The 14,273-nt window shown below is 48.9% G+C and overlaps 1 protein-coding gene across 1 annotated transcript in view; it reads right to left on the minus strand.

The window, feature by feature from the left end:
* Positions 1–7,160: 7,160 nt before the first annotated feature.
* ACSF3 (acyl-CoA synthetase family member 3) overlaps positions 7,161–14,273 on the minus strand; it is a 79,431-nt gene continuing 72,318 nt past the window's right edge. The window contains exon 11 of the mRNA XM_087419784.1: positions 7,161–9,775. Coding sequence (XP_087275910.1) covers positions 9,763–9,775 — 13 coding nt within the window. The 3' untranslated portion in view covers positions 7,161–9,762. The remainder of the gene's footprint in view (positions 9,776–14,273) is intronic.

Genomic DNA, 14,273 nt, shown 5'->3' on the forward strand with positions numbered 1-14,273 from the left:
CGTCACAAGTCTCTGGTGGACGTCAGGCTGTGCCTAGTGCGTGCAAGCCGAGCCCACCTTCCACTCCTCTCCGCCCCAACCCCCCTGCTGTGTTCTCCATCCAGGCCACGGAGCTGAACCCCGAACCTTCCAGACTCCTCCTCTTCCACCCTCCCTGTTTACTCTGCCTCTCAGAGCTGGTGCCAACCTCCTGGCTCCTCCCTCCTGCCAGTCAGCCATCCTCACGACTCCTGAGATCTTTCCAGAACCTGCTCTGATCCTGCCCCTGCCCTAGGCCCTCAAGGCTCTGCCTAGGGCACCCTCCCCGTTCCAGAGAGGACCCAGATTGCATCGCAGGGCCTCACATCTCCGCCTGCTGGCATGGACCTCCCCAGCCAAGGGGGCATGTGCCCACTGGGATCCTGCAGGTGTCCCCACTGAGCCTTGTCCCCCAGAGTGAGGCTCCCCAGGGCAGGACCGTGTATTATCTAGTTAATCCTGGATTGAATGAGTAACTGCATCCAAGAGACATGCACCAGCTCCTGGTGGGTTTGGGCGGGTCTTTCTGCAGACATTCAATTAGGACTTTGGCGAAGCACCTGCCCGAGCCCCAGTGACGTTCTGTTTCAGAGCGATAGTATAAATGGGGGCTGAACAGCCAGCCCACCACAGCCCCACCCAAGAGCTGCTTCACCTGGAGGAAAGGAGCTGGTGGGACCCACACTGTCCTCGCCTTGCCCCGTCAGCAATCCCATCACTGCCTGGACTGGTGTCTCGGGAGGAGGCCCGAGGCTCTGTGGTTGCAACAGAAGCAAGACTCCAAACTCTGTAGAGAGCCTGTCACACGAGCCCGTCCAGCAAGATGAAATCGAACCAACAGAGCAGATCAACACTGACTGTGTCAGATCTGCACACAGCTGATGGGATGCTGAGGGTCCCGTGCACTGTGCGCCCAGAGTGTCCGGCTGCAGGAAGGAGGGATTTTCTTTGGCTGCATTCAGAGGGTGGCACAGCCAAGACTATTATGAAGACGGACTCTGGAGTGAGTGCTTGGCCAAAAACATAGAGACCAAGGAAGTAAGACGGGACAGCCGAGGACAGAGGTGTGGAGCAGAGCACACCTGGACAGTGGCAGGAGCGCAGGTGCATGAGGTCGGTGGGGAGAGATGGCAGGCCCTGTAAACCATGCTGGGAACATCAGTGATTCCACGAGGGAGAAATCAGGGCTCTTCACACCACATGAGAAAATAAATTTCCAAGGAATTAAGGGCTTAAATGAGAAAAGCTAAGCTTTGTAGCTTTTAGAAGAGAATACAGGAAAATTGCGTTCAAGACCTTAAAGTAGGAAAGGACTTTTGAGACGAGAAAAACTCAAACCATAAAAAGATTCATGCATTTGACACATTAAAATTTTAAAATTCTGCACATCAATAAATATTATTAAAAGGCAAGCCACATAACCAACGCATGATCAAGAAAATCACCAACAACCACACAGAAAATGGGCAAAGGACAGGAACAGGCAATTCACAGAACAAGAAACTCAAACGGCCAGTAAATATATTCAAACCATTCTACCTAACCAGTAATCACGGGAATGCAAATGAAAATAGAGATTCCGTTTCACACCCGGCACAGGGGCAGGAACTGGAAGTCCGTCCTCAGTGTCGCCCACAGGTGAGATATGGCGTCTCAAGTCTGTGGGAGGGAGTCTCCATGCGCTGGGCCTCTTTAGAAAGAAAGGGCCACATCTAGTCAGTCGAAGGACCCGCGCCTACCACCCCATAGTTCCACCCAGGGATGTTTCCTGGAGGAATTCTTGCATATGTGCCAAAGGAGGCGGCATGCACAGAGTGCAGCTGTGTGCACAAAGGTGACAGGTGGGAACGGCCTGAATGCCCAGCTGTGGGAAACGGTGGACTTCTCCGCGCGAATCGGAGACCAGGGATACGTCAGTAACACGCGCCAAAAATCAAGCTGCAGAATAGTGTGACGCCTGTGATAAACTGACGTGAGCTCTGAATCATAAAGCAACACGACCACTCGCGCACCCACACATGGCCAAGCACACTCAGTTCCTGACCGTGGTCACCTCCAGGGAGGGAAGGGTCGGGGACTGAACTCCAGCTGTGTGTTACTTTCCGAAAAAGATCAGAGGCAGATCCAACATGAGGCTGAGACTGTTGGCGCGACACAGTGTTGGTCAGTCTTCTCTTCTGTCCTCAATGTTTAAAATGATTTTAAAAAAGTTCTTAATCCATCGTTAAAAGATTTCACTGTTCTGGGGATGGGAGAAGCTGGGGGTCCACACGCAGGCTCCGTGCAGCGGGAGGTGCTCTGTGGACCTCCCTGATGACCAGGGAGTACAGGGTCCCAGGCTGCAGCCCAGCCTTGTGCGGCTGCCGCCGGCTCCCAGCATGTCCCTGAGTGCTCCTCGATCCCGCTCTGGCCGTCACTGGCCACGGGGGCCCAGGGGCAGCTGACACCTGGTGGGTGGCTTCAGAGCCGACATCTGTGCTGTTTATGGACATTTATGTGCCCATGCGTGTGCACGTGCATAGTATGTGTGGTTATACATGTGTACGTGTGTGCCCACGCGTGCATGTGGCCATGTACATGTACACATATGTGCACGCGTGTATGAGTGCACACATGCATGTCCATCTCTGTGTGTCGTGTGTCTGTGCGCATCTCTGTGTAAAATATGTATGTCTGTTTGTATGTCCATGCGCATATGCATGTATCTGTGTGTATGCATGTAGTGTGTATACACAGACGTGTATGCCCATGTGTCTGTATGTACCTGTCCGTGTGTGTATACCCGTGATTGTGTCTTTGTCTGTACGTCTGTGTGTCTGTATGTATGCATGTGCATGTGCATGATGCAGGAGGCAGCCAATTGGGTTGCTGCAGGGTGTCGTGGTCTTTCTGACTAAGAAGTGGCTCTTCGCCATCACAGCAGGTGCTAAGGAGATGTCGCTGATGCATTAAGGATGCGGCTGCTTGTTGTTGCTGCTGTTTTAATGGTTTTATTGCGCAGTGGTGGGGAAAGGGCTATAGGCTGGAATGAAGTAGATTGATGACTTAATGGCCAGCAGTCATTACAGAGTAATTGAATGGCTGTGTAGATATGATCAGACTGTCAACGGGCGACGTGTGCTGCAAGCCGATGACGAGGGCCTCCCAGTGGGCACAGCTCAAGCTTGGGAGGGGACCCCAGGGTGGGGCAAGACGGGCCGGGTTGTGTGCTGCCACCCTACACACACGACCCTGCAGAGGGAGGTCACGCCCAGAAGCCTGCATGCAAACCCACAGTCGCCTGTACACGTGTGTGCACACATGCCTGGCCCCACGTGCATCTGTCACTCCTCTTACATGCACAGGTGCAGTGCACCCCACATGTCCACACACTTTACACACCCATGTGAAGCCCCTCACACCAGCAGACGCAGAGGGATGGTGCCTTCGGAAAGGCCCAGGGGAGATGGTCTGGGCTGAGGGCGGAGTGTGCCTGGAGTCAGAGGTCAGAGGCTGGCAGTTCCCCAGCCCATGGAGGTCACAGGTCAGGCAGAGGCCTAGTGGCCACCTGCCCAGTCCCACACTGAGGGGGCTGCACGGCCCCAGAGGAGACGACGGGGGGGCGGCTGGCGTTTAGGGCGGTCAGTCAGGCGGGAGCTGCCCTCCTGGTATCTGCTTTGTGCTCTGAAGCAGCCTCACACTTGGTCCAGGCCTGGCTCCCCAGCCTCTGGGGCCCTGTCCCATCCCATGCTCCTGTGTTCCCCATTCTGGGGTGGGCCCTGTGGGCCCCGGTCCCCAGGCTCCACGCCTTCCTGCATAGAGAGGACCCTGAAACCCCACCAGTTAGGGTTGAGGACCGAGAAGGAAACCCTCCTATACTGAGCCTGTGGCCTGCGCCAGGAGCCAGGGAGGAACCTTCCAGAATGTGATTTCCACTGAATTCTTCTCCCGCCTTCGGGCATGGGCACCCTGTCCCTGTCTTCACAGGAGAGGAAACAGGCTCCTGGAGTGCGGCTGCCAGGGTCCTCGGGCCCTGGCCGCCCACCTCGAGGAACTGTCCCCAAGTTGGGACACTAAAGAAGGAAGCTAAGGTACAGTGGTTGGGAGGAGCTAGCAAGGGGGAGCACAAGGACGGAAGCAGGGCCCCTGCCCTGGCTGAGCGATATGCCCTCAAGGGCATGCAGCCTCCGATGGGCCAGGCTCCCCCGCCTGCCTGGGACCCCTTCCCCAAACCCTCCATTCCTCCCCCCAGACACCTCAGTCTGCTCCTCAGGGCAGAGGTCACGGCGACGGAGGGGCCCTGAGACCCCAGGACACTGGTTGGGAGAGGCCGCCTGGACCGGGTTCAGAGAGAATCCTTCAGTATCCCCTTTTATCTTCCTCTTAGAATGCCAGCCTACAGGAGATTGGCGTCTGGACATAGGGGACAGGAGGACGCTGGGACGATCGCCACACCTGGAGGACAAAAAGTACGCGTGCGTCCTCTCACAGTCGGGGGCGGAAGTCCAGCGCCGTCTCTCGGGCTAAAATCAGGTGTTGCAGGGCTGATTCCTCCTGGAGGCTCCAGGGAAGAATCCGTTTCCTCGTCTTTTCGGGCTTCTTGACTCGTGGTCCCTCCCTTCCTCCCTCGTCCAGGCCAGCAATGGCCGGTTGCGTGTCACCCTCATCACTCTGACTCTGACCCTCCCACCTCCCTCCCACTGTTAGGACCCTGTGATGATGTGGGCACCCAGGAATCCAGGATCAGCTCCTGTTTTAAGACCCCTTTGCCTCATGAAGTAACATATTCACAGGCCGGGTCCCAGAGACCAGGACATGGACAACATGGGGGCGCTCACGGTGGTCCTAGCATCCGAAGGCAGCTGGGGGACCTGCAGGGACCCGGCAGAGGCAGGCACAGCTCCCTCTGGGATTGCCCTGCTGTGGTAGCTTCCACAGCCCTTGACCAGCTCTGGGAGGAGCTCCCTGTCCGCTGAGACTGAACCAGACCACCCCAGAGATGGTGCCATTGCCAGCCAGGCTGGGGCCAACTCCCTTCTCCATGACACACCCCGCGCCAGGCTGCTCCCTGCCCACAAAGCACTGCCTCCAGCTTGCGGTCCCCAGGGTTACCCTCCCTGCTCCTGAACTCCTGTTCAGCCTCTTCTCCCAGGTTCCAATACGTGGGATAATCCCAGGGGCTCCTCCAGCTTCATCTGGGCCTGGGCCTGTGCCCTGGGCCGCCAACCTGCCAAGACCAGTGCAAACGCCACTCACTCAGGAGTGCTCCCAAGAGATCCACAAGTGCTCCCACAGGAGGGCCTGCAGCCCCCTCTTGCACCCACGCACTTTGTCATATGATCGTCAGTGGCCCTCGTGTGTGTCTGACCTCACCCCTCAGACTGAGCTGCTGAAGGTGGAAGGCCCAGGGCTTTGAGCCCCGCAGTGCAGAGTCCACCCCAGCCTGCTTCTTCCTGTGACTGTGGGGCAGTCGCTCACTTCCCCGACCCTCAGTTTCCTGGCTGTGTAATGGGCTGGGACACTCCCTGGAGCGCCCATTCCGGCATGGACCCTGCGGCCAGCATAGTGGCTGGTCCAGCCAGGTCTGCCCTCCTCTCTCTCATTCAGGCAAGGTACAAGGCCCTTCCACCTCTGGGGGAGCTGGGCGCAGGCTCCCCTGGATGAGGCTGGTGGCCCGGCCCCTCCCAGTGGGCATCCATCTCCCAGCTTTATTAATGGCCGCATCAGCGCCACGTGGGATGCCCGTGGCTGTCTGCCGGGATGGATTGCGCAGTGCCTCTGCAGCTATTTATTCTCAGCGACCTTGTCCACCCCATCGCTGCGCGTAAGAGTTATTAATGCGGGACATGATAATTTGATATTGATCTATTTGGCCAGCTGAGGATTTACTGCATCCTCCATGTTTTAACAAAGGTGCACTTTACTCCTGAGCGTAGGATAAAGAAAGGGCTGCTCTGACCTCCGCTCACAGCCTGGTGGGAGGGGGAAGCCAGCCCCAGAGGGCCTGCCAATGCAGGGCACAGGGCGTTCCGGTGGAGTGCAGGCTGCTCTCACTCTGACTCAGGAAGGTTCTAGAAGGGCTACCAAGCAACCATGACACTGCACACAGGACCACAATGACAAAAGTGACCATGAGCAAGTGACCAGAGACACAGAGTCCATAAAGAGAAAGACAGGCCCCACTGTCGCCAAGGAGACTGGGGACATGGGCAGGCGGGAACGTGCAAGATGAGGAGGCGGGGACTGCAGAGGGAGGAGACTATGGGGTGATGGGGAGGGAGCTGGGGATGATGGGTGAGGACTGGGGGTGATGGGTGAGGAGACTGTGGGGTGACGGGTGAGGGGACTGTGGGGTGATGGGGAGGGACTGGGGGTGATGGGGGAGGGGACTGTGGGGTGATGGATGAGGACTGTGGGTGATGGGGGAGGGGACTGTGGGGTGATGGGTTAGGGGACTGGGGATGATGGGGAGGGGACTGGGGGTGATGGGGAGAGGACTGGGGATGATGGGGAGGGGACTGGGGGTGATGGGGAGAGGATTGGGGATGGAGGGAGGGGGCTGGGGATGATGGGGGAGGGGACTGTGGGGGTGATGGGGGAGGGGACTAGAGCTGTAGTTTTCAAATTGACTGTTTAGTGCTGGAAACCTTCAAAAAATTTTTTATGTAGAAACTCAACATAAAACAGCAAGAGTTGGGATTTCAGAGCTTAAGGTGATTCCAGGGCTTTTTGGAAAACTATTTTATAATCCTGGTCCCACTTAGCCCAAGGACTTGGGGAGTGTCACAGGGCACATGTGTGTGCACACGAGCACACGTATGTACACAGGTTGCATGAGCATGTGCGAGCACACGTGTGTATGCAGGTACGTGGACACGTATGTGTGCGTGTCCATATGAGCACACATATGTACACAGGTGCGTGTGAGATATATGCACCTGCAGGCACGTGTCTCCTATTTATCAATTGCTGACAGTCAGCCAGGTGCTGTACTGTTTTTACGAGGTCATCTCATCTAAAGTGGGCATCATGCTGCAGTTTCCCACGTTTCCCCCAGGACCGTTTCATTTTGTCCTCCCCAAAGATGGCAGCAGGGACTGTCTGTTATGAGAGGTTTGGGGATTTGATCGGAGACGTAAAAGACACTTTTTACTCTAAACAAATGGACTGAAGGTATATTTTATTATATAGAGGATAGTAAAGGTGACAGTCTGCAAACAGATCTAAATAGGTCAAATATTAAGAGGGAAAAAACATCAGCCCAACTGGAAAGGGAAAACACCCACATCGGCTGAAGAGAAATGACACAAATCAACCAGAAAGAGAAACACCAGGTTAACCGAAAAGAGAACACATCAAATCAATTATTTTATATCAAATCAATTATTTCACATCAAATCAGTTACTCACAACATCTACGCCCCACTGCCGGGAGAGCTCTGTCAATCGACGCGGCTGGGCAAGGATCACACGTCCTGGGCAAGGTGTCTCTTTCACAGGTGGAACTCTCACTAGGGCTCAGTTTTTAGCAGTTTTTATACCATCAGTAATTTTTAGAGTAAGCAACTACAGAGTTTGCAGAGCAAGCATTTAGTGTTCCCATGCACAAAATGGTTATCAGTGGCGTACGTGCACTGAGCCCCCCTGGCTAACGTCCCAGCCCAGTAGTTGTGTACGTGCATTGTTCTCTTTGGTTATCGTCCCAGCCCGGCACAGATGGCCAGTCCATCCCGTGCTACGACGCTCCAAGAGCCTTGAAATGTTACAACTTGCAACTCCCTCCGTGAGAGAAGGGCCAGTTCCCACCACGCAGAAAGCAGCTTTTATATTTCTTTTTGTGCTGATGGCTATAGGTCAATGGAGCGGCCAAACATGGCTGTACTCATGTCAAGACATATTTGGCCGTGGCCGTCTCTATTAACCATAAGACACCATATGTACAGACAATGAACTTTATACACAAGTATATAAGGCACATCCAAGAATTTAAAATTTAATGACTATAATAATTATAAAACTATCTCGCAATAAAGGACCCAAACCCCAAGGTAACCAAATAACCCCTTAGAATATGAAATGTTATTAACTTGATCTTGTAAATCATGTATAGCATCAAAGATAACATTAGATAAGGTAACACTTAGGCATAACAAACCAGCTTGTAGAAGTCCAGATCAGCCCCCATCACGGAGGGTAACAGAAGGCAGAGCAATGGAGAAATTATAACTAGTTTTGCGTGACTGATCAGATGTGGGCTTGTACCGAGAGATTGTTTGATGTTTTTGAGACCAAATTTTTTGGCCATTTATAGTCTAGGTTATAGGTCCCACTGGTGTAGAGCAGTTGGTCTAGCAGTGTAGGGTCAAAGGTTGTCCTACAGAGACATTAGTTGGCATGTAGGTCTGCAGCAGACATGGAAGTGCAGCACAGCATAGCGAACACAGCAGGAGTATCTATTTACGCAAAGAAACAGAATTTTTAGGAACATGATATAACTGCTCATTTTTTGGATACATAACTATGAGTGTTGTAAGTGGGCCCTTGGGCCACTTCTGCGGCACGGGGAGCCGCATTGGGTGGATGTGTCACCCACACCTTTGCTCCAGGTTTCCATCTATCTGTAGACCCAAATCTTTGTATTTTTCTTTTAGTTAATTTACTTGGAGGTTGTCTTTGTGACACATTTGGAGTCAGGAGGGGAAGCACCAATAATTGTCCCACTCGTTCCCCAGACTCTACCGTTAGTACTGTGTCACTACCATTATATAATATAAATTTTATTTTTTTTTGGTAATCTGGATCAATGACTCCTCCCAGTACATCAATACCTTTTGCTGCCAGTCCAGAGCGTCCTTTTAACAAACCAAAGGTATTTTTGGGAAATTGTACCCCTATCCCAGTAGGGACTATAGACTGCTTCTTAGGGGGCAATTGAATAGAATGAACAGTAGATAAATCCAATCCAGCCGCTTCGGCCGTGGCACGAAAAGGCAGTTTAGCAGACTGAGTCAGGGGCCAGTAGGTTAAGGTCATAAGTTCATGGGTGGCGGCTGCCACTTCTGTAATCTTTGTTGGTAACAACCTTGACAGAGGAGTCTCATTAGGGCCTAGTGGCCTATTATTTAACACATTTAGAGCATTACTTAAATGGTTGTGCCACCCCTTTAATGAGCCATGACCAAGTTTCCTCAATTGTTGTTTAAGCAATCTATTTATTTGTTCTATGAGGACTGCAGCTTGGGGGTAATAAGGTATATGATAAATCTATTTTATATAATTTTTTTTGGTATAGGTTTGAATCAACTTACCTGTAAAGTGGGAACCGTTGTCACTCTGAATTTGCCTTGGTGTTCTATAATATAACTTAATTGTATCTAATAATTTTATGGCACTCTGTTGGGTGGCCACTTTAGCTGGCATAGCCAATAAATAACCAGAATATGTATCAACAGCAGTGCAGGCATAAGTATATCCACAAGAATTTGGCAATGGTCCAATAAAATTTATTTGCCAGGTATGAGCAGGAAATAATCTCTTTTGGATATGACCTTGGTAGGGGTGTGGAACTCCCCGTTTATTTAACTGTTGGCATAACTGACACTGTTGTACTGCAGTGGCAATATCATCGTGAGTGACAGGATTCCCCTTTGTTGTGCCCACCTGTATGAAGCTTGTTCTCCCAAGTGTCCACTCTTTTTGTGGACCCATTGTGCTAAGCCTGGGTTGTGCGTTGCACGAATCTGCACCAGCTGATTAGCATGAGAATTATGTTTTCGTTCTGTAGAAATTAAAGAACTGTGAGCATCAACATGAAATATAGTAACAATCGTGTTTTGACACCATAACCATATGTCTTCCCATAATTTTTTTCCCCATATTTCTTTATCATTAATTTTTCAATCATGTTTTTTTTATTGTGGCATCCACGTTGCCAAACCTTGTGCCATTGCCCACGAATCAGTATATATATGACATTGTTGCCCCTGTTCTTGTTGAAGTGCCTGATACACCGCATAGAGTTTAGCATATTGGCTACTCATATTATCTCCAGTGGTGACAATTGTTTGTTGGGTGGATGGGTTATAGGCAACTGTTTTCTATTTTTGTGAGCTCGATATCATTTTGGCAGAACTATCTGTAAACCAGGTATGTTTTTGTTGTTTTTTAGTCAATTGATCATATGAGACACCCCATTTAACAGGAGATTTTGTTATATCAGTCTTAGGTGACACAGTTGGCTCACTGCTATATCTAGACACTTGTTCATGCAATAGAGACAACCCCTTTGGGCCAGGTTTGGCCCGGTCTTGAATATACCATTTCCATTTGATGATATTAAATTCTTGTGCATGTCCAATTTTATGAGTAACAGGCGTGTTATGACTCCATTGCATGATGGGTATTTGAGGTCGCATAATTACCTCATGTCCCAGGGTAAGGCTTTTTGAGTCTATTAGAGCCCAATAGCAGGCTAACAACTGTTTTTCAAAAGGACTCTATCTTTCACTGGAACAGGGAAGCTTGCGACTCCAAAATCCCAGAGGATAATGTCGGGCACCTTGTTTTTGCCATAAACTCCAGCTGGCATATTGATCAATGACATCTACCTGTAACTCAATGGGTTCCGGTTTAATTGGCCATAGATCTAAAGCAGTCTGCATAGCATGCTTCGCTGCTTCAAAAGCTTTTTTTTTGTTTCATTTTCTATTTAAATTTATATATTTTTTTGGTAACTTTATATAAAGGTGCAAGGAGCCGATTTAAATGTGGAATATGTGCCCTCCAAAATCCAAATAATCCAATAAATTTTTGTGCTTCTTTTTTGTTACGGGGTGTTGCAAAATCTAATATCTTTTGTCTAGCTTTAGGTAAAATTTTTTGTTTTTTATTATTCCAAAGTACTCCCAAAAATTTAACATTTGAACTCGGGCCCTGAATTTTAGCTGGATTAGTTTTCCATCCATCCTCCTCAAGTGTGTCCATTACTTTTTCTAACTGTTGTTGTACTCTTTCTTCTTCATTTTTTTGGATCATAATATCATCTATATAATGTACTATTTGGACATCATCAGAAGCAGGTACCTTTGCCAAGGTCTCAGCAACCTGTCGATGGCAGATAGTGGGACTATGCACATATCCCTGAAGAAGTCTAGTAAAGGTATATTGTTGTCCCAGCCACGTGAAAGCAAACTGTTCTTGGACACTTTTAGGTATAGGTATGGTGAAAAAGGGCATTAGCCAAGTCTATGACTGCATACCAAGTGCCTGGATAACACTGCACTTTTTCTATAAGAGTAATCAAATCAGGGATGGCCGCTTGAATAGCCGGAGTCACTTTGTTTAGTTTTCTGTAATCTACAGTCATCTTCCATGTCCCATCACCTTTTTTAACAGGCCAGATAGGATTATTCTAGGCTGTAGTTACTCTGCGAAGGACTTTTACAGCCAAATAATCTTTTATGGTCTCAGATATTTCTTGTTGTCCTCCAGGGATGCGATACTGTCTTTGATTGATCACTTGCGTGGCAGGTGGAATTTCTACTTCATGATGCAAACATCCCACAATTATAGCATTAATATGAAAAGACAAAGCTCTAATAGCAAATTGGTATTGTCCATCAGCCAAATTTAATATCAATCTTTTTAGAATATCAATCCCAACTATATATTTTGGTATTGGCACAATCATAACTAGATATGTGCACCGGGGTAGTTGCCCAATTTGCATAGAAAGATTAGTGGTAACTGTCTGGATTTCTTTTCCTCCCAATCCAGTTATCAGAATTGATGTACCTTGAAACTTAGTTGGATTCCCATAGATAAGGGTGGCCTCTGCCCCTGTATCTACAAGTGCCTTCACACTAGTTGTAGATCTATTCTTCCAAAATATTTTAATTGGTACATGTGGTCTAATATCTTTTCTTATAGTGGCACTAATCAATACAGAGGTTTGGCCTTCCCTTCAATCACATAAGTCAGCAAGAAGAGGATCCAAGGGAGGAGGTGGTGCACTAGGTGCAGTAGGCACTGGGTTGGAAGCATTTTCTATACTGTCCCTTCTATTCACTTGTTTTACATTCAGCCCTTTTTCTTTATATAGTTTCTATAATTCTCTAGTGTCAATTCCATCAATCTGGTCTTTAGGTACTCCTGCCTGGAGTAGGGCCAAAAACATATCACCTCGAGTCATTTTATCTTTTTTAAAGAATGTTTCTCTTTTTTCCCTTCTTGGAGAGTTTTCAGTTGTCTGCCAGTCTCCCAACTCTGCTAGCTGCATAATCTTATCTGCAAGTGTTGATATAGGGCTTTCAGTTTCATTCATGAGAAGGGTTGTAATTATTTGTTTGTATGCCAGAGGTGCAGTTTTTATCAACTTGTTTCGCACCTGGACTCTTAAAGTCATTTCATTTAAAGCTTCATCACACCCCAGAAACACAGCCCGTTTCATGGTTTCTTCTCTCATCTTTTGGACACAATCTTTTAAAGTATACCATGGTCTGTCAGTGTCCGGCCACATATCATCCGTGGGGTATTTATCTTGAGCTCCTTTTACTGCAAGAGCCAATAAAGTTGTACCATCAGTGTCTTGTCCACGATCATTTGGGAGGTGAGCCTTCATGTTCCAATCTCTGAAAGCTCCCCGTATTACTGGATCATTGGACAAAATTACAAATTTAAAAGCATCTCCTGCATCCAGATTAATTCCTGTAGCGCCCATATCATATAGGCGAACAAGCCAGGTTATAATGGCTTCCCCAGGCTTTTGTGTAGCCTGGGCTAAAATATCAGAAATTTCTTGTTGGTTAAAATCTTCAATCACATCTTTCCTTACAGAATGATTACCATCTATTTCCATCCGCCGACGGCGAAGAGGACGTGCCTCTGTGCGTTTGGGCGGTTTTTCCTCTTCCTCATAATCAGTTTTAGAATCATCATCCCAGATATCACCATCCCATGTGTCCGGGTCCCACTTAGGACCGGCCGATGCTATGGCCATATGAACTTTTCGTTCATTTACCTTTCCTCTTCTCTTTCTATATTTATATTTGGCAACTCTTACAGCAGCCTTTTCTGCTATAGCTTGGTAGTTACGAGCCTGATCTCCCAGTGCAAGATATTGACATTGAATCACAGCCAAGCGAGACTGCAAATTTAGATTTTCTTTTCCCGAGAGTGCCTTCTCTGTCTGTATCTTATCCCTATCTTCTATAGCCCAGCGATAAGCAGTCAACAAACACCAACCTCGCCATGCCAAAAAAGAAACATCATCTTTCTCTTTCCTTTCCACCATCTGCAAAGCTTTGGTCACATCCAACGGTTCAAATCGTCGCAGACGAGCATCCCAAGCTTCACATAACCCTGACCTACGAGCCCACTCCCCAGCCAGAGTGCAAAAGGGAGGGTCCTCCCATCCTGGAATTTCTTCCACCTTGGCTTCAGTTACCTTTCGTTTGAATAGGAAAGGCATCTCCTTAATCGAATCTTGCTCACAGCGCCAATTATGTTATGAGAGGTTTGGGGATTCGATCAGAGACGTAAAAGACACTTTCCACTCCAAACAAATGGACTGAAGGTATATTTTATTATATAGAGGATAGTAAAGGTGACAGTCTGCAAACAGATCCAAATAGGTCAAATATTAAGAGGGGAAAAACATCAGCCCGACTGGAAAGGGAAAACACCCACATCGGCTGAAGAGAAATGACACAAATCAACCAGAAAGAGAAACACCAGGTTAACCGAAAAGAGAACACATCAAATCAATTACTTTATATCAAATCAATTACTTCACATCAAATCAGTTACTCACAACATCCACGCCCCACTGCCGGGAGAGCTCTGTCAATCGACGCGGCTGGGCAAGGATCACACGTCCTGGACAAGGTGTCCCTTCCACAGGTGCAACTCTCACTAGGGCTCAGTTTCCAACAGTTTTTATACCATCAGTAATTTTTAGAGTAAGCAACTACAGAGTTTGCAGAGCAAGCATTTAGTGTTCCCATGCACAAAATGGTTATCAGTGGCGTATGTGCACTGAGCCCCCCTGGCTAACGTCCCAGCCCAGTAGTTGTGTACGTGCATTGTTCTCTTTGGTTATCGTCCCAGCCCGGCACAGATGGCCAGTCCATCCCGTGCTACGACGCTCCAAGAGCCTTGAAATGTTACAACTTGCAACTCCCTCCGTGAGAGAAGGGCCAGTTCCCACCACGCAGAAAGCAGCTTTTATATTTCTTTTTGTGCTGGTGGCTGTAGGTCAATGGAGCGGCCAAACATGG

Source organism: Ceratotherium simum, chromosome 30, assembly GCF_057802395.1.
Source record: "Ceratotherium simum simum isolate JZ-2026a chromosome 30, ASM5780239v1, whole genome shotgun sequence".
Classification (NCBI taxonomy): Eukaryota; Metazoa; Chordata; class Mammalia; order Perissodactyla; family Rhinocerotidae; genus Ceratotherium; species Ceratotherium simum.